Here is a 26,828-nt window from a genome sequence, read left to right as displayed (position 1 = left end):
AATTTGGAGGAAAATGATGTGTGGTATTGAGACACAAGGCATTTGCTTGTGTTTGCACATGCGTGTGGAGTTGTTATGGCTCTTCATGTTAGGCTTATGAGAGGAGAGAGGGATTACACCATCCAAATGATTCTTTAAAGATACTGTGGTATCTCATCTCAGGATTTAATGAGTTAGAAGTGTAGAAGACGTGGTTTTTACAATACCGTTCTTCAGAGGAAGAGATCCATTAAGTGAGTGGCCTGACGCTGTTGTTAAGGAGTCGGTGAGATATCCCTGAAGGGCTGAGAGAAGCGTGGAAGAGAGTGGATGAGATGGGACGAGTGAATGAATAGAGCAGTATGCAAGAATGAGCACTGTCAGCATATGAGTAAGGGCCAAGAAGGCAGCTGGAGATGATTTTGTGAGGAATGGGCAGTTCAATGAAGCCTTTCGGGTGCAGAACGACGTGGTCATCCTTTTGCCTGTGTGCAAAGACAGATTGTGGCATGGTAAATGGATAGGGCTTGGCACAGGCAATCGAGGAGAGCCTGCCAGGAGGGTGGGAGTGAGCAGGACCTGCTGCTGGTGGTGAGGAGCGGACAGCTCTTGGTGATGGCACTGACCAGTGGGCAAAACCTTTGGCGGCCCTTAATAGACCCTCGCAGCAGCCAGGTGGTACGTACGCTCTGTGCCCTTCTCCTCTTCCCCTGCAGCCACGTGCTGGCGGACAGTTCCCGCTCCGATGCATTGCCCAGCTGCTTTCCTCGCTCTGCGGGGAGCGATGTTTGGAGGGCGGGCAGGGGGAGGCAGACAGCCGCGGGGCTCGCTCCTCTGCGCTGTCCCGCACAGGAATCGCCTGCAGGGCTCCGAGGAGGTCAGCAAGGTGCCTGCGAGCCCTGCAGCTGATGGAGCTCCGCTCCTACAGATCTCTGTCTCCGTTTGACTGACCTGGGTGTCAGAGGAGGTGTGAGCTCTGATTTAAGCTCTTCCTGTGGCCGGAGCTTTTCTAAGGGCTTTCTCTAATCTGAATTCTCTCCTGCTGCTGTAATAAGGCCTTATCTCAGGCTGAAGCTTTCCCTCGGTCAGGGTATTTATTGGGTTTCTCGCCTCTGCCTAACTGCCCATTTTCAGGAACCTTTTACAGCTCCTTTGAGACCTCTAGTCCACTGTGAAATTTGCTTCAGATTGGCCAGCAGGTTCAAAATTTTGGGCAGGGGCCTGGGCTCACAGAGTATGACTGCATATGCTTTGTTCCTATAGGAAAGCGGAATAAAGTGATTCATCATGTTAAAATCTAGATTAATATAAATTAAGTTTTTAAAATATAATTAATGAGCATGGGAGCATAACTCCTGGACTGCACTTCAGAAGACCTGGCTTCTGCTCTAGCTTGGTCTGTGGGGTGATTTGATAAGTCATATGCAGTAAGATGCACACAAAGCTTTGTGAAGCTCTGTGCCACAGTTCCCAGGAGTTAGATGGCCATTTAAAAATAAAAAAAAAATAATATAAAATAAAAATCAGGACCTATAGAATTCCATCTTAACTAAAAGACTGTTTATTCCTGAGGAGCAAGTTTTGGAAGCCTCTGAATCGTTGCATTTGAGGGCTAAATTCACACAAAGGGAAGTATCCGTTCATGTCATTATAATGAAGCACAGTGTTTAAAAAATTAAAATCAGTCAAATATCAACCCAAAAAAGAATTCCAGTGGAAACTGTCAAGCCCCAGTCTATTTTTCCCTAGAGCATTTGTCTTTTAAGCTTTCTGTAAGGTGACATGCTCCTCGAGGCAGAGTAGAAAAAGTAAGTCTGTTTAATGTGTTGAAATTTATCGGTTTAGCTCTTCCTCCTTGGATAAACCTTGGAGATGGATTTCTTCCGCAAGAATAGAAAAGGAGGATATTTGACATATTGTAGGTCTTCATTCAAATACATCATCAGTTTCCTGATTATAATTGTGTTCATTTAAAAAATGCCCAATGCTTGATGCATTGATATCTTTATTAAATATATTAAGGGAGAGAAGCTATCCGCTGCCTACTAACATATTTTGATATCTAAAAAATTCAAAATAAAATTTGTGGTACAGAGTATTGTCTCATTTAATCAAATCTATCAAGTTTTATCATGTCGTAAGTGCAGCATAAACACGATTAGCTTTTTGGATAGTTTGTGAAGTCAGCTGATTAAATAAGATGTATGGTGTATTTGGGGAGAGTATATGACTGTTTTATGATTTCACAGGGAACTTAAATGGTGGGGGTTTTGCGCATGAGGAAACTGTTATCTATTCATCTGTCCCGTTCTCCCCCCACCCCGCATTTCACCCTACAGAAAAGGAAAATGGAAGCTGGCTGTGGAGATGTCGGAGTTGTTTTGTCCGTCCCAGATGTGTTCTTAGAAATGAATCCTGTTTCTTCAATGATTGATTCTTTTGGTGGTAGCAAAATCTCTTTGTTTTTATTAGCACAGCATACCTATTTATTTTCAGTTTATATTGCCTATGGCAACTTAAAATCATTTCAAGCAATAGATCCTTGCTTTCTCATTTCAAGAGCGGACCTTTAAGTCAGTTCATTACCTGACTGGTCTCTCTCTCTCTCTCCCTTTTGGAACAACAGCGTTAATCTATCGTGGGCGAGCAGCGATGCGTCTGTGTGACTGTTGGCCGAGTCTGGCAGCTCGGTGGCTGGCTAGAGGAAGGGATCCCAGGGATGGGTGTTACTGGGTGCGGCCAGCAGTACTCTTTTAATTGCAGGACACCCAAGTTTTATATTAGAAGCCGCATTCAGAGATGTGGGAATAGGTCTCTGTCTTTCAAATTGCATGTCTCATCCATGCTTGAAGCTTTACGTGGTGAGCCAGCAGCTCCCCAGTGGTGGTGTGCCGTTAGCTTGTGCATCTGTTTTACATGTAATATTAAGATTATATTGTTAAGCTTCATAAACAGAACATATACATCACAGCTGAAGATATGGAAACTTACAGTAGAATAACTACTATTGCTTCCTTTCTGTGAACAGAAGAGGCTTTAAAGTGAGGTTATTCCTATATAATTGTTTTGTTCTAAAGCAGAAAAATAGGTAGTCTTCAGTATTGTCAGTTGTTGCAGTCATTTTTCATTTTCATTTGACCTCAGCAGTCAAAGGCAAGTCATGATGTTGGAAAACTCAGGCTTATACTTAACAAAAAAGTTCCATAACAATAACAGAAAACCCTGCAAGCATTCCTGGATGTGGTAAAAAGCTCAGAGTTTTGACTCAAGTGCGATTTGATAGCTGAAAAAAACAGGACCCAGAGCTTGTCTGGGCTAAGGTTTTGCAACTGTTTGGCTCTGTAAGGTCACCGCAGGGTGTGAGGAGGTAGAAGGTGGCCTGTGCCCATTCTTCTTTCCTGATCTTTTGTTAATGATATTGATTCTCTACCCAGAAGTGCTTAGTGAGAGACAAATGCGTAGAATACCAAAATACAGGGCAAGAGTCGTCTTCAAGAACATGATAAACCTCTCGGCAGCACCAGAGAACTAGAGAACTTGATTTTAGTGTCCTGTGCAAAAGCAGAGAGGATCCTGAAGTTGAATATTCATCAGATAGTTTGAGAGTATTTGTAATCATTCTGATAGAAGGCTGAACAGGGATGCACCTAGCAAAATACTGAGTCTGAATGGCTGCCCAAGTTTTTTAAAAAAGAAAAAAATAAAAAATAAAAGAGAGAGAAATTATATTAAACAGTTGAGTTTCCAAAACCAAAACACAGGTAAAGGCCAACCCATGAAGTCCTGCTCGTATCTTCAGTGTTTGTTATGAGGATGGTCGGATCTGCTTGCACATTCTTTCTATGAGTTGAGTAAGCTGTATTACCTTGTGTCCTCTGGACACACCTTCTTCATGTTAAACTGTTTTTTGATTGAAATCAGATTTGTACTAAATTCAGGTCTTTTCTGCTTTTAAACATTTGTTGTAAGTTTTAAATAGCAACCTACATAAAGAGGTGAGTTTACTTTAATCTGTTAACAAAATTTAAATGAAAAAAAATATTCAGGAAATGTATGTGCGCATCCAGAGCACTGAGAGAAGTCTGTGGCTAAAGGACCAAGAGTTTATTGTAATAAGAAGCCAGCTTCTGACTTTCTCTTCAGCTGCTTGAAACAAAGACCTATTCTCTCTGCAGCTTATTTAACTAATTCAGTGGGAATAAAAAGAGCTTATCAAACTTGAACAACTTGTTAAAAGCTGAAAAGGATATTTTCCTTTTCCAGTCTGTGAATAAGAAGTGGGAGTGTGAACATGAGAATTGTTGGCTTTAAAATTACGCGATTGTACATGGCTGTGGTCTGAGGGTAGACCCTCCACTGGGTCACTGTGTAGCGGGTTTTGTTGATTAGGTGTTTGTGAAGGCCTAAAGACAGACAAAAGGAAATCCTTTAACAAAGTGGAATTTAGACCATTTGAATATGTTTCTGATCACCAGAGAACCTTTGCTTCAATTCATTACCTACCATGAATAATAATGCTTTTGTTTAATATTTCAATTTTAAATGAAAACACATTTTAATAAATCTTACAAATTAATTACAATTAGCATATTTATAAGTTATTTTTAAAATAGAAGGCTGCTGTTTATATTTTAATTGCATCATAATTTCCATCCAAATACAAATGGTGTATATCACAATAAAAAATACACAGTGTAAAAGTAATATTGCTCATCGCATCCAACATACATGATAAGGCTTAAGCAATTCACCAAATATATATGAAGTGTTATATTTCTTTACATACTCATATAGTGTTTTATCCCATTGGTTAGCATAAAGAGGGAACAAACCACATAAATGCCATCTTTACCTGCGAATAAATGTGTGGTAACTAACCAATAAGAGTCAGTCTTTAGCAAAATAACTAAAAAGTAGAAGCATTAAAATTGATCAGTAAGACCACTGTTGACTTAAATGACACCTAAAGTAGCTGATCATGGTCTGTCTTCCTTGGGTCTTCCTACTGTTCTGACTTGCACTGTGTTTTCCAGTGCAACTCTGTGGGTATCTCCCTAGGTTTTACAATCCTAGATGACTCATTCAAATTTAATCTTTTCTAGTCACTGCCACAGCATATTTCAAAATCACTGTACAAAGAAATTTGAACTACTGTATCATATTTTTTAAATGTAAAAATATAATTTAGTCCTTGTCAGTTCACGGTACTGTTATCTGAGTTTGCTGGGCTGCAAGGCTCTGCTCCGGGGCAAAGCAAGCAATCAGTGTTTGTGTTGGGCTCTCCTTCTGTCATCTCCTGCCCACCATACTCTTACCCATACCTGCGTAGCATCCCTTCCTCCTTTCCACCTGCTCTTCCACAACAGAGTACTGATCCTTTTCTTGTAGGATTGGTTTTCAGCCAGGTCAGTGAGGTTTGAATTGAACCTTAGCGTGTTATGGCAACTGCCCTTCTGGAAGCTTTACACTTTTTCATCTACATTTCACCAATAGTGGCAATTCCTCTGGAGACCTTCCTTTAAGAGCAATCATTTAAAAAATTTTTTTGAGATCTCTGGGCTGGTTGGTATGGATCCTGTTTGCTGGTTAAGAAGTCCTCATTGTTTGAGCCTCCAAGTCTCAGTTTTCTCATCTGGTTCCCTTGTAAATGAAGAAGATTTAGACTCTAATTGCAGGTTCTTAAACCAGAATGAGTCAGTAGACGAGAAATGTCTCGTCATCTTGGCTTGTGAGAGGTGTTCTCCTTGTTTCCTTTTATGATTACTTATTGTAGAAGCTAGGAAAGCTGGAGATTGGGTCCATAAAAGCCTTCATTAGGTAACAACTTAGCAGTTTTTGACAGTACTCTAATGCCATTTACTTTAACTAGACTCCATGCAGAGAGATTCCAAGATAACGACTTGTGCAAGTTGTTTTGTGGTAGCATCATTATTTAAAGATGAAACATTGTCAGGTCAGGTTACACTATATTACTGTCAGGGGAGGAAGAATTTAAATATTCACAATATTCATTTGTTAATGCTGAGACTAAGCAGAAAAGCAGTGAATTAGAGCTCTCCAGATACTCTTTGTTCAGTCTTAGACACTTGTTTTTCCATCAAATGAATGAGCAGCATTCAAATACGGATGGGTTAGAGATCCTAGCAAACCGATGTGAACAGCAGCAAGGCAGAAAACCTGCTCGTATTGGGAAGAATAACTTAGAATAAGGAATTTCTATCCTAATTGCAAGATTTTCCAAGGAGAGCTCCACGGTGGAATGAGATGTTGGAATACTGTCTGTCACAGCATCTGGAAATCTGATTTTCTGTGTGTTCATCATGCATCCTTACAGATTGCTCCAGTAATGTGGTTGGCATGTTGTTGCCACGTCATAGCCACACTGCAGCAGGCCAGAGGGATAAGCGCTGTGTGCTTAGAGCTGTTTCAAATTTGCTCGAGACTTTGCAGATGGAAATCAGTATTTTCTAATGTTCTTACGCTGTTAACATTTCCCAGCTTCTCGGAGAGCTGCGTTAGGTGCGCAGTGGAGCGGGCGCAAGGCTGCCGTGCTCTCAGGGGACCCGTGCAGGCCAGCCTGGCGGGTGGCGATAGCTGCCTGTTATCTACAGGCCATGTGGTGCCCCGGCTGCCAAACCATCTGTGAATCGCTGGAGACCGCAGTGTACCACCGGACTGTAAATGATATGCCAGGAGAAGCTCTCGTATGTTTTGACCTTAAATAACCTATACTGTATAGTACAATATAATATAATGCAACATTATACTGTACAGTATTTTTCTACATGATTTGTTCAGTTACCTTTTCAACAGCTGAAAAAGCCTGCATTGACTTACTTTTGAGGCTGCTGTGTGTTTTAAAGATGTAATTCAAAACGCCTCTGCCTTTATGGGACCAAACATCAGTCACAGTGTGATATATGTGAAGCATAACTATTTGTGTTCTCGCAGAGGCAAAATGTTGGTTTTGTTTTTTATGGGATTTTTTTTTTTGGGGGGGGGGGGGGCTTGTCTATATTTAATCACCTGGTGACAGTCTGATTCTCAAACAACTGGCCCGTCTTGTGTCTTTGCTATCTAGATAAAACACCTGGTTTATCGGTGACTAGAGAATAAACATGCCAAAGCTTTTGCCAGTCTTCTGCATCAAAGTGTGCAAAACTGCAGTATTGCTGGCTGGTACGAAGGTACTCTGAGCTTGGCAGCGAGTGCTCCATGCTGGTCACTGATTGCCAGATCACGGTTCCCTGAGGAGGCCACTTCTTAGTAAATCCAACTGCTCTGATGGGAGTTAATATGTAATTTGAAAGGCAAATAAGGGGAAGAGTTGTGTAAAGAGGAGGGGAGATTCCCCTATAATCAGTAATTATTAGCATCAGGATTTTCTGCTTACCAGTTTTTCACTAAACTGAATTCTTAAAATTTTAAAATTCTCAGATAAACACCAGTGTGAATAAGCTTGTCATGTCCTTGTCATCTAATTAAAAAAGAAGAGAAACATATAGTATCTTTTTCTACCTGCTCAGAAAACTTAGATGTTGTATACAGAAATCGCAGCTCCTGGAATGAAGTTTGGGGGCCTGAAATAAGCAGAAAAATAGATGGAAAAGTCTCCATTTGTTCAAAATGTTGACACGATTATGGTTCAAGCTTTGGAGATGTTCCCTGATGTTATGGGCTGTAGCTAGACTGTTTTTCTGCAGGGACTAAATGCCACCTTTCTCTTTGCTGTTCTTTTTGAGTGAGATGGTTCCTTGATTGTAGGAAGCAACAACATTAGGTGATAACCATTTTTAAATGTCATCTACTCATAGGAACAAAATGAAATGGTACTTTAAATGGATTGCTGAGATTCTCATTATACCCTTATTCCTTGATTAGTTACACAAGAAATTACTAGTAGAAATTTCTACCTTTGGTTGTAGGAAGTGATGTGAGGGCAAAGTGGGATTTAAGGAAAGCACAGGAGGAGAGTTTTCTTGTGTGAGCCAAGAAGCTGTTCCAAGCATTTGTGTGGCCTGAGAGGTGCAAACCAGAAGGGCAGTCAGCTGAAGGAAGCATTTTGAAGAGACAAAATGCAGAGACCCCAAATAATACCCTGAATTCTTCACACAAAAAAGAAAAGAGGCAGTCTTCATGTTAAGGTAAGAGTATTGTCTTACAAAAGTTTAATGCACTTGTTTTTGCCTTGAGCTTGGGCTGAAGCTTGGGTTTGGTATCTGTGAGGGTGTGAAAGCCCACGCTTTATCTGTCCTTTCTGAGATGGCTCTGCCTCCGTGGCACGACTCCTGTGAGAGACAGGTAGCGTTTTATATTGATGGTGCACGACTGCCTTGTGCACACTCGCTTACGTTTTTTAAGATAACTTTGTAGTATTTCAGCTCACAGGATTTGGGGGAGGAAGAAGAGAGGTACAGCCATGTGTCCTAGGAGCTCGCTCGCTCGCTCTTCCGTGCTTTTCACAGGCTTGGGCTTGGGACATGAGGATTGTTTGCGTATGGCAAAGCATAGCAGAAATGCTGGGTTTTATTTTCTCTGAGAGTCATCAGTTGGTCTTATTGAATGACTTCCAAATGGTGTACACAAAGCAGAGCCGTGACAAGGGGATGGTATGGCTTTCCAAGGAGGATTTTAGGAGTTCTGGATCAGATGGGTGCCCTGTCCCAGCCCAGGGATGCTACCTACCCACCTGTTTGGAGATAACAGTATCTACAAGGTATTGGGCCCAGCAGCCTCTGTCCTTGCCTTGCACCACCCAAAGGAGAGGACTGGTCATAACACAGTCTCTGGCTCTTCCCTTGAATTTGCCAGTTTTGAATGTAACTGCTATATTTTTCTCTTGCATCCTAATCACTGAGAGAAGAATACGTATGATTTTATGAAATTTAAGAAAGCATTACAGAAATTACCTTCTCTCTATTGTTCAGATTAAAGCATATGAAAACAGAAGACTGCATCACTTTTGAGATAAGGTTTGAAGAATTGTCTGCCTCCTTGGAGCTGGATAGAGGCTAGGGGGAAGATTAAAACAATAAGCTTATTATATTATTAGTAGTGGGAAAATTCTAAACCCCATTTGTTCAATTATGGTCCCTTAACTATGCCTATTTAGGTTCTTGTAAATTGTAATCAGTAAATTAGAAGTGCTGCCCTCACAGCTCTAGGGTTAGCTTTCAAGGGACTTATGTTTATAGGGAAACCAGGAAGGGAATTAGTTGTTTGATATGCAAGGTTTGCTGTGGGTAGTGGATGCTGGCTGCATTCTGATACCTATCGTTATTAAATGAGAAGCAGTGGATGTGTTGCTGCAGCACTGCTCTCTGAACAGAGTAATCTCAGCAAAGGCTATGACTGTGACTGTGTTATGTGCTATGTGATAAAAATGGTAGCTAAAAACCATTAAAATGAACACAGGCTGATAAATGAGATCATTGCAAAGTCTCCAAAAGGCAGCATATGTTGCTAATAATTATCTGAGGTAATGCAAGAGGGATGTAAAAACCTCAGTACCTATCACCTTTTGTATACAAATATCATCTGTTGTGGTATGTTTTCCTTTCCTCTTTCATTTTTCCTTATTTTGCATCAACAGTTTTAATAGTCACGACTTGATAAAGCCAGTCATGTTGCTGAGTCATTCAGAGCTTTTTAGCTTTCTAGATGGACTCTTAATTTGTGTCATGCAGTAATACCACGTTTAAAAAGTCCTTCTTCCCTTTCAGCTCATTTAACTGGAGATTTCAGCAGCCTTGGGAAGCAGGTTGCTCAGCCTTTTGCAGGACTGTTATCTATCTTTGTATTTTAAAGAGCCTCTTGCCTTCCGGAGAAATGGTGTCTGGTTTTCAGTACAGATGAATTGTGTATTTTTTGCAAGACTAGGTTACGGAAACTCAAATGTCCTGACCATATTTTCCCAATTTATTTCTTTTATATCTCTATTTAATATAATAGGAATGGGGCAAGATATGCGGCAGCATGGCGGTATATTGTTTGAAAGCAATTGTCTTCCATTTCCAGGGTAATTTTCTGCTAATATAACTGGAAAGTATTCTTGCAAGAGTAATCACTGAAGACTACCAATGTTTCTAGTTCACATTGCATCTGTACAGTATTTTTTAAAGACACTGTGAATTTAGCATTAGCTCGCTACATATCATCGGTAAGATATGTTTGCTGAAGTTTTGATAAGCGTGTTGTCACCGACTGCAGAAACAACTCCGTGCAGTGCCCAGACGAAGACCTGCATGTCCCCTGTGTAATACAGTAACAACAGAATTACAATTACCTTGTGTAAAGTATCGGGTAATGAAGGCAGATAATGGCATTTGCTGCAAAAGCAGATGCTAACTGGCTCCCCAATGCTAGGCAGAGGGCTGCAAAGTGATACTTGCTGGAGGGGAGGGAAAGCAGCTGAAAAAGGCATTGCAGAGAAGATTCCGAAGATGCATGTTTGTTTAAACAGTAAATACTTGTTTAAAATAATCTTAAGAGATTCTTATTAAGAGGCAAACTGAGACTACGGTTAGAGCATTATAGGACATCAGCTGGGTGCCCAAAGCATATTTGTATGCAGATGGGATGAGTAACACGGCCACCGCTGGGAATGGTGTGTTATCATTCACACAGCAGTGGCTCGCTAGCGAGGACAGCCCTTGGAAGAGCGCTTAATTGAAGAAGGTGGCATTTGCAAAAGCCAGAACCTTCTGCTGCTCGAGGAGGAGACAGCAGGCCCTGCTCAGGGAGGCTGGTGTCTAAAAGCAGGGTATCTCTGCTCATCTGTGTGTGCACCAACACACGTGCGCACACGCACGTGCAGCTTCTCCAGCAGTGCATGATGCCGGTGCCCTCTTGCCATGCTCGGAGGGGCACTCAGCGCCTGAGCACCTGCGTGATTTCCTTCGTAGCCTCCCACTGGTCCACCGCTCCATCGCTGTAGCTTTTTAAATGCATTGCTTCCTAAACGGATACGGTAATTTCCCAAAGGGCGCAGTCTGCACTGTATTTCCTCTTGCAAGTATGGATTCCTCCACCTCCAAAGACATGCTCCCCCCAAAGAAAAGACTTTTTACCTTCTAAACAAATAAAATAAGAGGATTAAAAGAAAGTTATTACCATTGGAGTTGGTCTCTTTCTTTTGCCCAGTGACATTTTTCTTCATTCCAAGAAGAACTGTTGCTATGCGGATACTGAGACTGTGGTTGGAGCCCTGAGCGGCGAAGTGCTGATTTCAGGCCCTGGCCCAATGCAGGCAGCTCAGAAACTTCCGTGTGGATTTCTCTCATCCTAGGCAATTGCCCTAATTGCTAGTTTCTGTAGCACTAATGCTCATACTTTTAGTTTCAGCCCAACATGGAAAAGGAAGATACGGGTATTTTAAAACTTCTAATATTTTTTCCCATGTGAGGAGCATTTTGTGCTGCCCCAGCAGGAAGAAACGCTGCAAAGCTTATGGTGGGCTTACTGGTACTGGTGGTCCCAAAAGTTACTTGTGTGTGGCTCAAGGAGAGAGCGATCTGACAGTGTGCACGGTGTCACAGGGCTACTAGCATCAGGTTCGTGTTCAGGAATTTAAAGGAGTTTTACTGACAAACAAGAAATGAGTTTTGAAGCAGTCCCTGAAGATATGTGTCTTCATCTGTACAGTGTTTATGTGTGCGTTTTCCCCTTGCTCCTCAACCTCTTTTCTGTGCGTCTTGTTATGAGCTGCTAAAAACATGCTTGTAGATGTGTGCTTTGCTCCTAGCAAACGAAATGAGATGTGTTGTCCATATAAAGTGAGCAATGAAATGAGCTGTGGCAGAGCAACGATGAGCCAGCTATGGAGCACCGATTCTTTGTTCCATCTGCAGAAGTAGGAAGCCACTTTTGTGGGGAAAACTAATGTTCCCAAGGCCGAGATACTGTGCCCAGGCAGGAAGCACTGTGCAGCTGCTTGCAGCCCTGTAACAAGTTCAGGATTTTGGCAGAAAGCTGCTTAATTGCCTTCAGATCAGGGCTTTGGTCAATGGGAAAAGAAGTTAAACCTTTGTAGTACGAATAAAACATCCGTGGCAGTGTATGTGCTTGCATCTGCTGTGCTATCCTAAGCACCGTTTTCAAGACATTCCCTTGTTTACTGTTTTTCTGCAGAAGGACATCCTGTGTACCAAGCTAAAAAATAACACTTTCCAAATTCAAGTAGTGAATGACACCCCACTTATTTCTTAACTAACGAGGTCAAAATGTGTATTGAAGAACCATGCAGCAATATTGGTTACCATTTAATACAATTATGAATTTGGGTATGTAATTGATAGTAGTGGGCTAGGGGTTTAATTTCTTACGGTATTCTTGATTTTGTCAGAGCTCTGCAGGGCTTTACCGACTCAGCTTTCCAGGGACTGCATTTGTTCCTTAAAATGCATCCTCCAGCTTTTTATGCTCAGACCAGCAGGGATTTGAGAGAGGCAGGAAAATGCTGGCCTGAAAATACAACGATGGGAGTGTTTGTTCCGTATTCCTCGGTGCGTCCGGGGTTGGCTCACGCTGTCCCTGCGCACTGTGCCTACCCCTGCGGGGCCACCAGAGCCCTGAAGCTGGGAACAGCTGCTGCCAACGGTGCGCCTGATGGACAACGGGTATGTGACAGGTCCTGGGGAAGGTGGCATTTAGGCATGGGCTGCTGCAGTCTGAGCACCGTGCTCAGCCCACAACTTGCTCAGGAAAGAGGTGCGGCAGGGGTGGATCTGCGTTTGGCTAAATCACCCTGGCGCTCTGCAGGTGGCCCGTAGGCTCTGTTGCAAATGCCCCTACATTATCATTTTTCTTCCAGCTCTTTTTATTCACTTTTAGTGGATTCTTTCTCACCTTCCCCAGCTCTTTCCCCTCTTCTTTGTTGTCATGGAAACATTCACTACAGTGGTTAAATCATACTGTTAAAATATGCTGCCTCATGGTGGAATAATAATAGCTAATATTGATCGAGCTACTGCTGCTGACTCAGGGGTATGGCTGAACATGTATCATCTCTTCATTCTCTTATTAATGCATAATACATCAGTCTCTCTCACCTTGGGCTTTGTACTAAGGTTGGTATCTAGTCACAGCAGAATTTCTTTATCTGCTTTTTTAGTGTGTGCCCCAGTTGAAGCATTGGATGCAGCTGGTGTTATAAAGCTGGCTTTAAAAACTGTCTGAGTCAGAATAAAACTGGCAAAGGACAATCAGACTGAAAAAATTACCTTTCCTGTGATTGACTTGTGTAATCAAAAGTTACAGATGTTTTATGCCAGCATTGAAAAGACATTCAGATGCAGCTGTCAGCATGCTCGGTTCCACTGACATGCAACATGCTCCAAGTAACTTTGGAAATCCATTGCACCCTACCATGGAAGTGGTTGAAAGATGGATGTGAGACAAATAACTCCCTTAATATCAAGTGAGGCTGCGTTTAAAAATCTAATCATTTGTATGCGTTGTCAGTGACGACTGCTTTGAGTAAGGCTCTGTGTAGTAGCAAATCATTTTAAATAGAGCACAGCAAACATATATTCCTGAGTCATAGTGAGATGTGAATTTGCAATATATTTGCAAGGGAAGCATTCCAGTTAATTAAGCATACCAGCTTTATGAGTTCCTGAAGTTGATAGTTTTTTGCAAGGTAAGACTGAGGTGCCTCTGGAATTCTACTCTTCATGCTCCTTTCAACAAAAAAAAAGTTTTGTTTTAGATCTATTCTGTTGCATAAATAGTTCAAATGATGCAGTTTTTAATGTGAATAGTATTTGTATTTTGCTCTGTGAATCATATGAATGATACAATAACAACTGGCTGGACTGTTTGCAGCAGGAACTGAACTTGGGCTTCCACAGCCCAATGTAAAGATACATAACTAAGAGGAGTCTCATCTCTCTCAGTAGCCTTACCTGTTTGGGAGGAGAGTGGAGGCAAAGCATGGGTCAAGCACAACAAATAGCATTTTAGGTTCTGTGCTGGAAAGACCTCTGTTAACAGAGAGTAAGTGCCGAGAAAATATCCACTTGTAGTGCGTTGATGTGTGTTCTTAAACATCTGCATGTAACTTATTTTATATTTCTTTGTCTTTGAAGAAAAAATTAGACAAAGATATGCAGACCTACCAGGAGAGCTGCACATTATTGAGCTTGAGAAAGACAAAAATGGACTTGGACTGAGTCTTGCTGGGAACAAGGACCGATCTCGCATGAGCATCTTTGTAGTTGGCATCAATCCAGATGGACCTGCAGGCCGAGATGGAAGGATGCATATTGGCGATGAGCTTTTAGAGGTAAGTGTTTTCTTTAGCTGCTAGATAAAGTTTGTATGGAGAGAGTGAAAGAGGCAGAGGCACTGTGAAGCAATCATTTGAACCTTAAGTAAAGCCTGCAAATGGAATTAGGTGACTGAAGCAAGGAACTGCACTGATTTATGCCAATTGAGAACATGGCCTTTGGCAGGTGAATGTGTTTCCTGTGAAACAAAAATCGTTGGCCTGTGGAAAACTAATGTCTTGTCAGTGAAGTCTGTGCTCACAGCATGTTCACCAGCTACGCTTAGGGAGGGACTGTTGAAAGGCAGGAAGGGAATATTAAATCTGTCCTCATAGTATATATGTGGTTTCAAAGGGCAATTCACATCTTACCTTAAAAAAAAAAAAAAAAAAAAAAAAAACAGAACCCACCTCAATGTTCCCATGTGTGTTTTTATAGATAACAGCAATATCCCCCATCCTGAAAATAAAATAAAATTTCTTGCTGTAACCTGTTTTGATCTGTTGTAATTTAAAATACTACCCCACTATTTTCTTTAGTCGTGTTTGGCACAGTTTTACCCACAAGCCGAGAGAGCTCATCAGCAAGTATTTTGTCTTCACTTTTTCTCCTATCTCGTTGCTTCATCTTCAGCCGGAAAACACAAATTTCTTGCACTTCATCTGATATTTGCATGTTGCAGAATGACACTTTGCTGCAGTACCTGCTGTGGTTCCCGACATCATGACTGCTTCGTGGATTTGAAAAATCTGTCATCCCTGGGGGTCTTGTCTTTCCAGAGAAACTTTCCCTGAAGAGCAGTTTTATGCTGACCTGCTGCTCTCCCTGGGTGATAAATTTCCATCTTTCAGAAACTCTATGGCATCAGAGCACCAACTATTTTCTCAATTTTCTTGACTTGAAAAAGAGCAATTTGGCTACCTGGGGATACCTTGGGAGAACTCAGAATTGCCTAAACATTTTTCACTGTCTAACAGTTGCATAATTACAGGTTTTCAAGACGCATGGTACAAGAAAGACTTGTTTTGCTATAATAATCGCACCATCTGAAATTTATTATTTTGTTTGTAAGTGTGATAAATGGTATGAAGGCCTCTATTCCTTACTGAACTTTGCAGATAATTTTCTCCTTCAAACTTCTTTTCTTTACTGATTCCAGATTCCAATTTAAAAATTTTAAAACTGACGTATTTCACATGTATGCCAGTTGAAAGGACTCATGGTGCTGTTTTCCGCTAGTTTAGGGCGGGTAGTCCAGGGCAAACTTGAGCGAGCCTGTTGGATTGGTACAGTTTCCCAAATAGAAGGCTTCGCTTGTATTTCTCAAGTTATTTCTCATGATAGTTGTTTCATCTACTGTTAAGTAGTGCTGTACTTGAAAGATGTGCCATCTGTGTTTGATTACAAATATTTCAAGGTTTGGGATTTACACGTGGGACCTGTGTTATGCCTATCATTTTCAAAAGTGTTTTTGTTGCCCAAACTCAACTCCCTGTTGAGCTGGAGATAAAAACGATTGTTTTCTTCAGTGGAAGAAAAGTGGTGCTAACCATTTCAAAAATGCCACACTTTAAGTAAACTGAAGGTCAAAGGGAATTCAGTAACTACCTCTCTCGTTTACCCTTGCAGTCAACGTAAAGGTATGTCACTCGTGGGCAGAAGTGTCATCGCTTGCATGAAACGATGTGGGGATCTCAGCCTGGTCCCCAGCGAGTATGTATCCAGTGTGAAAATATCCTCCTGGGTTACAAAGGTTGTACGTTAGTCATGGACAGACAGCCTCATATTCATTCACACAAGTGGTCAGTTATTCAAAGATTTAGGTTTTTGTCTTTTAAAAGCATTTCAATGTTACATGTAAACACCACTGAAATGGAACTAACAGGCATTGACATTGGCAGGTTTTTTCAATAAATGTAACCATTAGGAGTCCTCGTACTTGTGAAGTATACAGGTCACCAGCGGCAGAAATGTAATTTCATGCTACTTCTATGGCACTGATGCAGAGTTTAGGATGGTTAACTAGTTATACTTGCCATGTGTTGTACTATAAAGCACATTAAAATAACACTGTCCACAAACTCAAGCACTCAGAAGTTAGGAAATGAGAGAATTCAGGTTTTTTTTGGTTTTCTCCAGTTAAAACCATAAAATTGGAGACTGTTAGTCTTAAGGCTGTGGTATTCTTGCTTCAGTCAGTGCGCGGGATGGACATTTACTGATGGAGCAACTTAACTTCCCTTCCTTTGGGTAGTGCTTCAGTACACCTAGATATGCTAGTGCTGCTGGTCATTGCCCAGTGGTCACTTAGTTACTCTGTAGGAAAAACACAGCTGTTCAAAATTCATAAGCATTTGAACCCATTTCCACAGTATTTTTGTGTGCTCATCAGCAAGCAGACAGACCAACTCATCCATCATATAATTGGATGTTTTAAGTATATTTGCATCTGCATCTTTGATTACACATGAATTTTGATAATTGACAGTTGCAGTAAGAGAAGAGATTCTCATCTTAGGAAGCCTCTGGCATTTCTGCCGACTGTCTGGAGTTGCCCCTGTGAATCCTGCTGTTCGTTAGTGTTGCTCCATTAAGACAGTGGGCACTACTGCACTTACAGATTATTTCCCTTGGCTGTTGATAGGGGAAGTTTAATGGGTGCCTTTACATATATTTTAGTTCTTCGTTTTCTTTCAAGCTGGCATTTTATTGGATTCAATTGAAGGATGCAGGATGCTGACAGACAGCCTCAGTTCCTCATTCACAAAGTCTTTTTTCACTACATTAATGAGATATCATCTCACTTTTAGCTTTTACAATCAACATTGGGCAAAATGCTGGCTTGTTTTTAAAGTAGATCTGACCTATACACTCAGTAAGATCCAGGTTACGTTAAAAAATAATGCTTACATGCAATTTTTGTTAAGGCTTCTGCGATATAATTTGGATGAGTATGCTGCTGAAGGAAAAGCTGTTTGAGGGAGAAGATCCTGTAGTCCTATTTTCATATTCTTCATGGAGAAAAGTACTTGGGGCAATATTTGGTCGCTATGTACAAGAATGTATTTTTAACATTATACACAGTTCTGCTTTCCTGTTGTTGTTTGAAGTGGAGAAGAACCGTATGTGGTGCTGCTGCTTCGCACCCTTGCTGTGTTAGTGCAGGTGTCTGCACTGCTTCCAGTCTTACTAGTTTGGATGGGGTCCTGCCACGGGCCGCAGGCAGCCTGGCCCGCGGAGCGCTCCCGTGGGGTGGACTCGTGCTGTGACCCTCGCTGCTCGGGAGCTCGCCGTGGGTCTGACCCTCTGGTAGGTTTTATTCACACCGAATAACAAACCCAAATGTTATCATCTCTCTGCGCTGTGTTAATTTTACTAAAGTAAGCTGTACAGAGCCCTGTTCTGCGAGAGTAAACTACTGGCCGTAGGATTTTCTGCCCTTTTCTCGTCCGTTTGCCTTGCTGCGAGCGGGCCGGGAGGCGGCAGGGAACTGCTCTTCTGCCGCGTGGCGGTTTCGCCCGGGGGAGCCACAGCACTTCTGCAGGCTTGAAAGCCAGTCTTCGCCGCCGAGAATCAGCATACAGATCTGCTTGTTCACTCTGTACTGCTGCACCAGAGGCAATTAATTTTTGTGCTGTTCTTGTCATAACCTCAGAGCCCCCTCAGGAGGCTTTTGTGCTGAATGTATTTTTTATTGCAATTTTATTTTAAGATTCTTGAATAAATGTAAGTGAAACTCTAATAATACAACATATGAGTTATTTGCCTACTTTTTTTTTTTTTTTTAAGTAAATTAACTGCCCTGCCAATATTATGGCATCACTTTTGTTTTAGGGTGTGGGGAGGTTGATTTTTCATTCCCAGTTTATTTGTTGTCAGATTTTTTTTCTTTAATTTTGTATTTCAAGATAGTTACTTAGGATTAGGCAAGTAGCACCATCCCTCAAGAGGGATAATAACTTTCCCCTAGAAAGAGAGAGTTTTCACCTGAGAAACGAAGTCATCTTGGATGATTGCCTCCAGTGGTGTTTTTTTTCTTTACAGTTCTCTTTTAAAGCATATAGTCATAGCTTCTGTTCTTGTTTTGAGATTCGTTTCCTGAAGGTAGCAGCAGAGGGACAGTGCCCTTCTGGTCTCTTTGTATAAGCATACAGATACTTTTTTCATATACTTTTAGAGGTTATTGATCAAGGTTAGTGTTACGTGGTGATTTTTAAATTGGAAATTAGATAAAGCTATGATCTGAAAACCTTTTGTTCATGAGGGCATGGACAATGTGCAGTTTGCTGTCTTGCCCTTCTTTTTCTTTCTGTCCTCTGTGTAGGAAACAACAGGGATTAGTTCCTGCCTAGTCAATGGGGCAAAGCCAAATTGCAGTGCAGGGCAAGGGATTTTCGGTCTTTATGGAATTTATGGTCTGTTGGTCACTTCAGATGCGCGTGTTTGAACGTGTGCTGGGCAAGAAATGGGGTGATGAAAGGAGAATTCACATTCTAATTAATTAGTTTTTCTTTCCACAGTTTTCCTCACATTTATTAGCTGGAGGTGTTTTGTATATTTTAAGGAATTTCAGTTTATATAATTTGACTCATGAAAAATTTTGAAACTTTTCCAAGTGTTTCATAGGATCTGGTTAAGTCTCAGAATGTTACAATTCCTGTGGTTAGATGCATTGTTACAAAGAAATAATAATTACAGAAAGCTAATCTGTTGTGTCAGGTCTTTTACTAGTTTTAGGGTATCATTTGACTTGATTTTATAAAAATCAGATGCTCTTAATTTCATGGTTTTCTATTACTGCTACATAGTAAAAACGAAACTCCTCTTTTTAATAGCCATATCTAATGTTTCTCTTCTGCAAATTAAAATTTGAGAAGCAAACAATCCTTTCAGGTTTTTTCCTCTGAATTTAAAAGTTCATATTTCAGTGCATTTGTGCTTTCCTGCTACTTCAGTGTATGAAACTGTAAAACGAAAATTTTGTAGGTGCAGACAACTGTAAATTTGGGATATGTGATAAAATGAGCTGTAAAACACTGTAGAGTTATATTAAGGATCTAGTACTAAAACTTATGTGTGCCAACCTGGCCTCATATCTGTGGCAGGTTTTTTCCTTTTCCTGTACTCTGTTATCTTTCCAAAAAGTTATGTAAAAATACATTTAAATAATCCACTGAGTTGAAGCTAATTTATATTGATTTATTTCTTCCCTTTTAGAAAAGGGGGGAAAAAAATTGACTAATCTTTAGTTGGAAAAATAAAGCACATATTTGTAGATTTGACTCCCAGAATACTCATTTGGTTAATCTGACATTATCCTTTATTTAAATTCAGAAATTTAAATGGTGTTGCTTATGAAATCCTAGATTTTTTTTTCTTTTTCTTTCTTTTTTTTTTTCTTTTTTTTTCTTTTTTTAAGTAAGCTTTTGTGCTTCGCTCATCACTCATGTGAAGCCAGTGCATCAATTTACTTTGCAACGGAAAGTGACCTGTTTTAAAAAAAGAAAAATTAATACTGTCTGTAGTAACTTATGTGAGACAGTCCAAAACCATGTGGAGATATATTACTTTGATTACCCGTTCATTTTTGTATAATTAAATAATTAGAACTTACAGATCCAGCTCACAGCTAATTAAATTTGGGCTGTTTGATACATCTACTGAATAGGATTAATTTAGGCAGTGTAAAGACTATAAATTCTAATTTGAAAAGTCTGCTGTTTGGAAAAGTTGATGGTAATTTAACCAACTCCAAACAATTTGTAAAACATACAGTATTCCCAGGGAATAATTTATTTTTAAACCGAGAGAAATTGCATCAACAAACTCACTGAATATTAGGAATATACTTTGGACCTGCAGTGCAACTTAGTATTCATTTTAGGTGCAGTATTTTTAGGCTTGCCTTTGATTAGCAGAGTGTGGTCTAGGATGTTGCCTCTCTCAATACCTTGCCAGCTGTGCAAATTGCAAAGAGCACCTTGTCGAAGGCTTCCAACGTTCAGCGTGGTGCTGTTCGGGGCTGATCATTTCAGGTCATCTCAGACTCCTGTAGACCTTTCTCGGTTCTGTCTTTGCACAGGATACAGATTGGAAGGTAAATTGTTGCATTTCAAGCTTTCTTATTATTAAGAATAACTGATTCTTAGGGAGAGTTTATTTAACTGATGAACTGGCATGTTGCTTTGACCCATTGAAAATAAGATGAGGGCATCACAGAGTCACCGTTATGACCAAATGCACTGACCAGATGACACAAGACAGTAACACTTTTGGTCATTTGTTTCCTGTCTGAATGATTAAAAAAAAAAAAAAAAATCTAGGAAAACAAACCCCAAATCGCATATAAATATTTCTGTGAATTCTGAATAAAAAGTTGCTATATAATCATTAGTAAATTGTTCCTCTGCTTCATTATCCTTATTGTTTTACACACCAGTACTGGTATACAAACATGAGCGTAAATATTGTATTGTAAACAAAGAACGGGAGAAAAGCTTGAAGTATTAAAATGGTGCTAGCTGCTCACTTTGAAAGGATGTGCAAACACTCAAACTCCAGAGAAGTGCATTAATCTACTTAGGAGGGTAGGAGTAAGAATCTTGACAGTATTAAATAGCAGATTATTCTGCATACTTGGAAGCATCTGATTCTTAAAAGGCAAGACATTGGATTAGATGAACCGTGAACCTGAACTAACATTTTAACTCCAAATACTTTTTCTTAAATTTAAAAGTTTTGCGTTCTTTTAGGGACAAAAACAAACAAACAAACAAACCATTAAATATAGCCCTGAATGAATTCACATGTTCATATTTACTTTTCATTTTTACCTGAAACAGAATAACTGTTCATGTCTGCTCTTGTAAAGAAATGCCTAGCTTTGGTTTTGGTAGCCAGCTCAGGTGTTTAGAGGGTTGGGTAAATAACTGTTCTTCCACAGAACATATTTAGATTGGTGCTTATTTCGGTCTGAATTACAGAAATTGAAGATAGATAGATCTGGTAGTCCTGTTTCCTACTCTCAGTGAAGGATGCTTTCCTTGACGATCTTTTTGAGTGTTTGGTTCAGCTTAGCTTTCAGTCTAGAAATTATCAGAGTACAACTAAAAGGCTGCTCAAGGGTTTTCTTCTATCTTCTTCACATAGGGTTTTTTGTTGTTGTTGTTGTTGTTGTTGTTTTTTCCATGATACCCAGTTCAACTTTTCCTAGCCAGGAAATTTGTTTGGTATTCATGTTTACATTGTACATGCAGACAATCTTCGCAGTTGCACTTTGAGCAGTGCCTGACCTGAAGGGTAGGCATCCTTTTAGGGTACATCTGAGGCAGGAGGCATTGAAGAAGGGGAGCTGGAGCAGAAGAAAGGACATTTGCAGGCAGCCCGTGGTGGAGCTGGGTATTGAACCCAAGTCCCTGCCATCCCCTGTAGTGCCTCAACCAATATACTGTTCTCTGCATCAGTCCTCTTCCAACTGCCATCATAAGAAAGTCCTGTCTAGCTCCAAAGTACCAGTGGGCATTTGCTGTCTTACCACAACCCCCTTACTGTCGCTCAGCAAAGATATCAATGTACCTCTCTTCTCATCTTTCTTCATAACTTAGTTTTTGTGCTTTCAGTCAGTTTGGTGGTTTATCTCTTTCCTTCCCCTGATTTCCCTGTTCATTCCTGGTACCAAGGTGCAGAGCACTAAACACAACATTACCTCTGCACTCCCCCTGGGTGCACTGCTGAATGCTAGGCTTGCTCGTGAAATGAATGAGATGTTTTAAATGTTACTGTTTTCTGCTGCAAGTTTGTTTTGTGGTCTGACACTGATTATATGTCTTGAAAACAACTACTATAGTTATCTTAGATATTTAAACAGCAGTTGTCTGTGTTAAACTCACTGGCTAAGCATGACACTGAGAAATAGTAGCATCTCATTTTTCTCAAACTGGGAAAAGACTTCAGATTCCTAAAGAAAGCAAAGTCCAGAAGCACCTACTTTTAGAACTATGCAATTGCCCTAAGACAACTACAGCATTTGTTTGCATGCAGAGAAGTTGTCCAAAGTAGTACTTTGTATTTGTTGCTGTTGTAGATATTGCTGCTGCAGATATTTGGTCCTTAACAACAAAAGTAATGTGGCATATCCTTTAATTGTTCTTCTTGTCTCACACTGCTATCAGTTTGGTTTCTATTAGTGGAAATGAGGAATCAGCACAATCTTTATTGCAACTATTCCTATACTGCTAGTTGCCTATAAGTAAGATATAGGAGAGTCTGTCTCAATCTTTGTTACTGTCCTGTTTATATGACTCTTTGCAGATCAAGTTATCCTTACATAATCTAGAAACAAAATTTAACTTTCATTTTATTTCTGGTAATGGATTTATGAAGAACACTAAAAGACTGCTCTCGTGTGTGTTATTAGCAAGACTGAATTATCCCTGTGTTCCTATTTTGTATTGGTTGAAAATAAAACTTGGAATGCTTTATTATTAATACAGTATTTATTCTTTGATTAAATTAGTGCCTATGATGTTGAAAATATAGTATCTTAACATCAGTTCTAATTCTGTGATTTTATGGTCTGTTTTGGAATCAGGATGAGGAGAAGCATGTTCTTAAAATCAGATCATTCATCTTTTGAAAGGGATGATAAGAAAGCTAATTTAGTGTTAAAGTGTTGATTCTGAATTCCAGGCTGCTCCCTGTCCTCCTCCTGGTATTGACTGATGGAAGGGGAAAAAGCCTTGGAGTCCAGGATGGAGCAGGGTACTGTGGAGGGCTGTGTTGCCTTTTTCCTCCTATGCATTTATCATGGGTGATGTCTCTAGAGCACAACTGTGCTCAAAAAACACTCTTATTTTGAGAGCTATGTATAGCTCTCAAAAGGAATGTGAATTAAATTTTGTGCCTTGCATTTTCTTTGAGTCTTACCTTGCTAGCCCACAGTAAATTTGAAAGTCTTGCATTATGTGGTGTAAATTCAAAAAAATACATACCTATTTTTAAATCCATTTTCATGAAAATTGTCATTTTGTTTTAACAGATAAACAATCAGATATTGTATGGAAGAAGTCACCAGAATGCTTCTGCGATAATTAAGACTGCCCCATCAAAGGTCAAGTTGGTTTTCATACGGTAAGACAATTCTCATCAAATTTGTTTGTATTTTAGCTTATGTTCATGACCTGGTTTTGCAGTGCTAAACTTTCTCAGTTCTCTTTGAAGTGAAGCAAACCTTTTCCTGACTAATAGTCTCAGAACTGTTGAAGAATTCTCCTTAATAATGTTAAAAATAAAATCTAAGGTAATTGAATGCCTGTTTTAGAGTGTCTGCTAAAAAATTGAGCTGTCCCTCTTGGACTTGAGAGCACCTGGTGAGAGCTTCTTTCCCCTAAGCTGAGATGCTTAGGGTAGGTCCCAGCACAGAGGAGGAGTGGGCACCTTGCTGCAACCTGGCATGCAGAGGGAGTTAAAAGGATGCCAGTGTGTAAGGTGGTCTTCTCACCAACATATCCATCATATTTTATATAGTTTGGTATTCTTTGCTCATACACAGCCTCTAAGCAATGTAATAATTGGGGGGTGAATGCATGTAAATGTGTACATTTATTGGCATAGCTCTGTCTGGTACAGCATACACAGAAATGATGGAAGAGCAGCATTAGCACAATGAAGAATGAGTTGCTATACTTGGCAGTGCACAGGATCCAGAGGAGATTAATGATCTTGCCTGCAGCTCCTGTGTTACTTTCCCTAGCTATTGAAAATTAAATGTCATGTATAACAACTCACTCACCATTACTTAATTGCATGTGGAAAATGTGTCTGGTATGGAAGCTCCAGAGGCAAAATCTGAATGTATGAAACTGAAGCCTGAGCTTAGATTTAGTGTTGCAGAGCAGCTCCTCATGGACCTACCCTGCTGTGCAGCAGAGCAGTGATGAAGGGTGCTCCCTAGCATGCAGTTCCCTTAGGATGTGGAAATCCCCAGAGTGTTTTGTATCATGTTTAAGTAGTAAAGGCCACATAAGTTTTTATTCAGAATTTCCCTGAAGTACTTCAGAAGTCAAGAAGCTGTCATAACAGTCCTCATAGCAGCTCATGGTAGAAGAGGTGTTTCAAAATTTCACCAATACCAGTTTAGGCTGTGGGTCTTGCAGGTGAATTTTAAAGAGAAAGGAAAATAATTTTCCTTTCTCTTACAAAATGTATTCCATGAGGCCATTCTCTGTTGGTGCTTTGAATTCCTAAAACTTGGACCTCAAAATCATTGGATGTGATTGACTGTAAACATAAACTGAGAGACTATGCCAGTCTCAGAAGTCTTGTCAGTGGTATAGTTCGGTAGGAGAACTTCTGTGCTTGATCTATTCAGCAATTTATTTTAAAACAGTTTATTATAAAATGGAGGTATTGAAATGCCACTGCTTAATGCATTACGGTGCCAGCCCAACTGAATATGAAGTGTAACAGGCATCTTGTATCTCCATCAGTCTTTCTTACGTGCATGTGCAATAGCTTTTCCAGCTGAGAACAAAGTGCTGAGTGCAACAGACTGTGAGCTCTCCTGGTAGGTTTGCTGCTTGGCTGGTTTCAGATAGCTTCCTCTCAGCTCTAATGGTGTGGAAAGAGCAGGATACCGTTACATTTGCTCTGTTTTGAAAACGAAGAGGGGCTAGTTGCAGCAGAAATAATGTTCTCCTCCTCCAGAACACTGTTACCAGTGTAGCTTCCTTTTATATTGTTAAGAAGAAAACCTCATTCCAAAGGGGAAAATGTAATAAATCATTTTATTGCAACTGTAGGCTGCTGCCTTCATCTCCAAGAAAGTTGACCTGTTGACCTAAAAGCTTGAATTTCTCCTGAAAAGTTGACCTGAGAGAAGGGAGTTTTTACCCGTGCAGGAGTCCCCCAGTTAAGAGTGGCCTCAGCTCTGTATGGCAAAATCCTGTAGACTGCTGGCGTTGGGAGGGAATTAGAATTTGTCTTCATGTGCGTGAAAATGTTCGGATTATGGTTGCAGTAGTGGAAGACCTGAGTCGGCTATAGTTTTCCGGAAACAAATTGTTCTACAATCCAAAAAATCCTGCATACCTGAATGAGCTGATTCAGGCAGAACATAAAAACAAAACTGGTGCACCTCTTGGACTATTTTATTACTGCAAAGTACTCTCTCTGGTATCCTGGGGCTCAATGACAAGCATGCCTCTTCTTTGCTGTGAAGCAGGAAACAGCATCAAGATTTTGCTATTTCTGCTGTTTTGGTCCATATTCAGGGCAGGGGGATATTTCTATAAACTCTTCTAAGCAGTTACAGAAAAAAAGCCCAGAAATCCAAGCCTTTCTGTGAGAACTAGTTCTATAATTTCTGTCATTACATAATATAGTGTTGGTTGGGCATGAACTTTTTTTTTCCTAGTCAAAAAAAAAAAAAAGAAAGAAAGAAAAAAGAAAAAATAAAAGGTGTCATCAACCTTCTGATTTTTCCTAAGATCCTAACTCAAAATCTGCTCTATAAAAATCTCTTCACACTTTTTTTTATATCTGAGTAGTGTAACAATTGCATTCCCACCCTTTCCTGAAATTTTTGCTGGTGAGATGTAGTGCAGTAAGTGCTGTGAGAGCCATAGATGTCCCTTTATACTTGAAGGCTTCTCCCTCTGGTTTATGAGCATCTCTTCTACCATTAAATTGACAATGGTTATTTAAAACAGTTGATTTTGGCCAAGTTCCAAAATATAGGTCTGAATGCAGGCCTGTTTCCCAGTGGTCTCGTTAGTTACATAAGCTTGTAATAGCTTATAAAAGGTTTGCAGTTATAGTGTCATCACTCCCCCCAACCCGCAGATTCAGTGCGTCTTGTGCATTTCTTGCAGGAGTCTCTGCTCTAGTTCCCAAAATAGAATGGTTTTCCTGTCCAGTATACTACTTGTGCATGCATTGTAAGTTCATCCTTTCAAGATGCATAGTAAAACAATGTAATTAGATTTCACATCTGTAGTAGGAAATCTAGTTTATATCAAAATATTCTTTTAGAGTAAGAATTTTATGATTCAGCAAATTTGATGTTTTGTCCATGCTCAATTAACTGCTTTTTATCTGTTCTGGTGCTTCAGTGTTGGTATAATAAGCAGAGCAAATAGAGTTTGAGTGCTTGCATCAAAGTGAACATGATTGATTTCAAACTATTCCAAACTGAGTTCAGTCCTGTGATCCATTCTTTAATATACCATTTTTCTCTTAATAGAAAATGATGTCTTATACTGTCTTGAAATGTTTGAAGAGTAAAATATTGCAGGATTTTGCCCATTTAAGCACCATCTGTTAACTGTCCAGTTGTTTTCCCACACTGCAGTCATTAAGTTGCATTATCATTGCTTTGTGATGATGGAATTGTAGATTCTGAGTGAAGTGTCCACAATTCTCAGACACTTCAGCCCTCCATCCATTGCTGGGTGTAATTGTAAAGACTAATCATTTGTTATTTATGATGACATGCAGAGAAGGGATCGTTGCGTTTTGTCCGAGGATGGGTAAAGTGAGGACGGTGGCTAGAAGATTGGGCCAGTTCACAGTGAAAGGAGAAAG

At 40.2% G+C, this 26,828-nt stretch overlaps 1 protein-coding gene across 6 annotated transcripts in view; it reads left to right on the top strand.

Moving 5' to 3' along the window:
* PATJ (PATJ crumbs cell polarity complex component) overlaps positions 1–26,828 on the top strand; it is a 159,336-nt gene that overhangs the window by 80,059 nt on the left and 52,449 nt on the right. For all 6 annotated transcript variants that reach the window (XM_062581767.1, XM_062581762.1, XM_062581764.1 and 3 more), the window contains 2 exons: positions 14,067–14,263; positions 23,284–23,375. In XM_062581767.1, coding sequence (XP_062437751.1) covers positions 14,067–14,263; positions 23,284–23,375 — 289 coding nt within the window. The remainder of the gene's footprint in view (positions 1–14,066; positions 14,264–23,283; positions 23,376–26,828) is intronic.

The sequence above is a fragment of the Rhea pennata genome, chromosome 8 (assembly GCF_028389875.1).
Source record: "Rhea pennata isolate bPtePen1 chromosome 8, bPtePen1.pri, whole genome shotgun sequence".
Lineage (NCBI taxonomy): Eukaryota > Metazoa > Chordata > Aves > Rheiformes > Rheidae > Rhea > Rhea pennata.
Note: the sequence above shows the minus strand (reverse complement) of the source record. Positions and strands in the feature narration are given on the sequence as shown.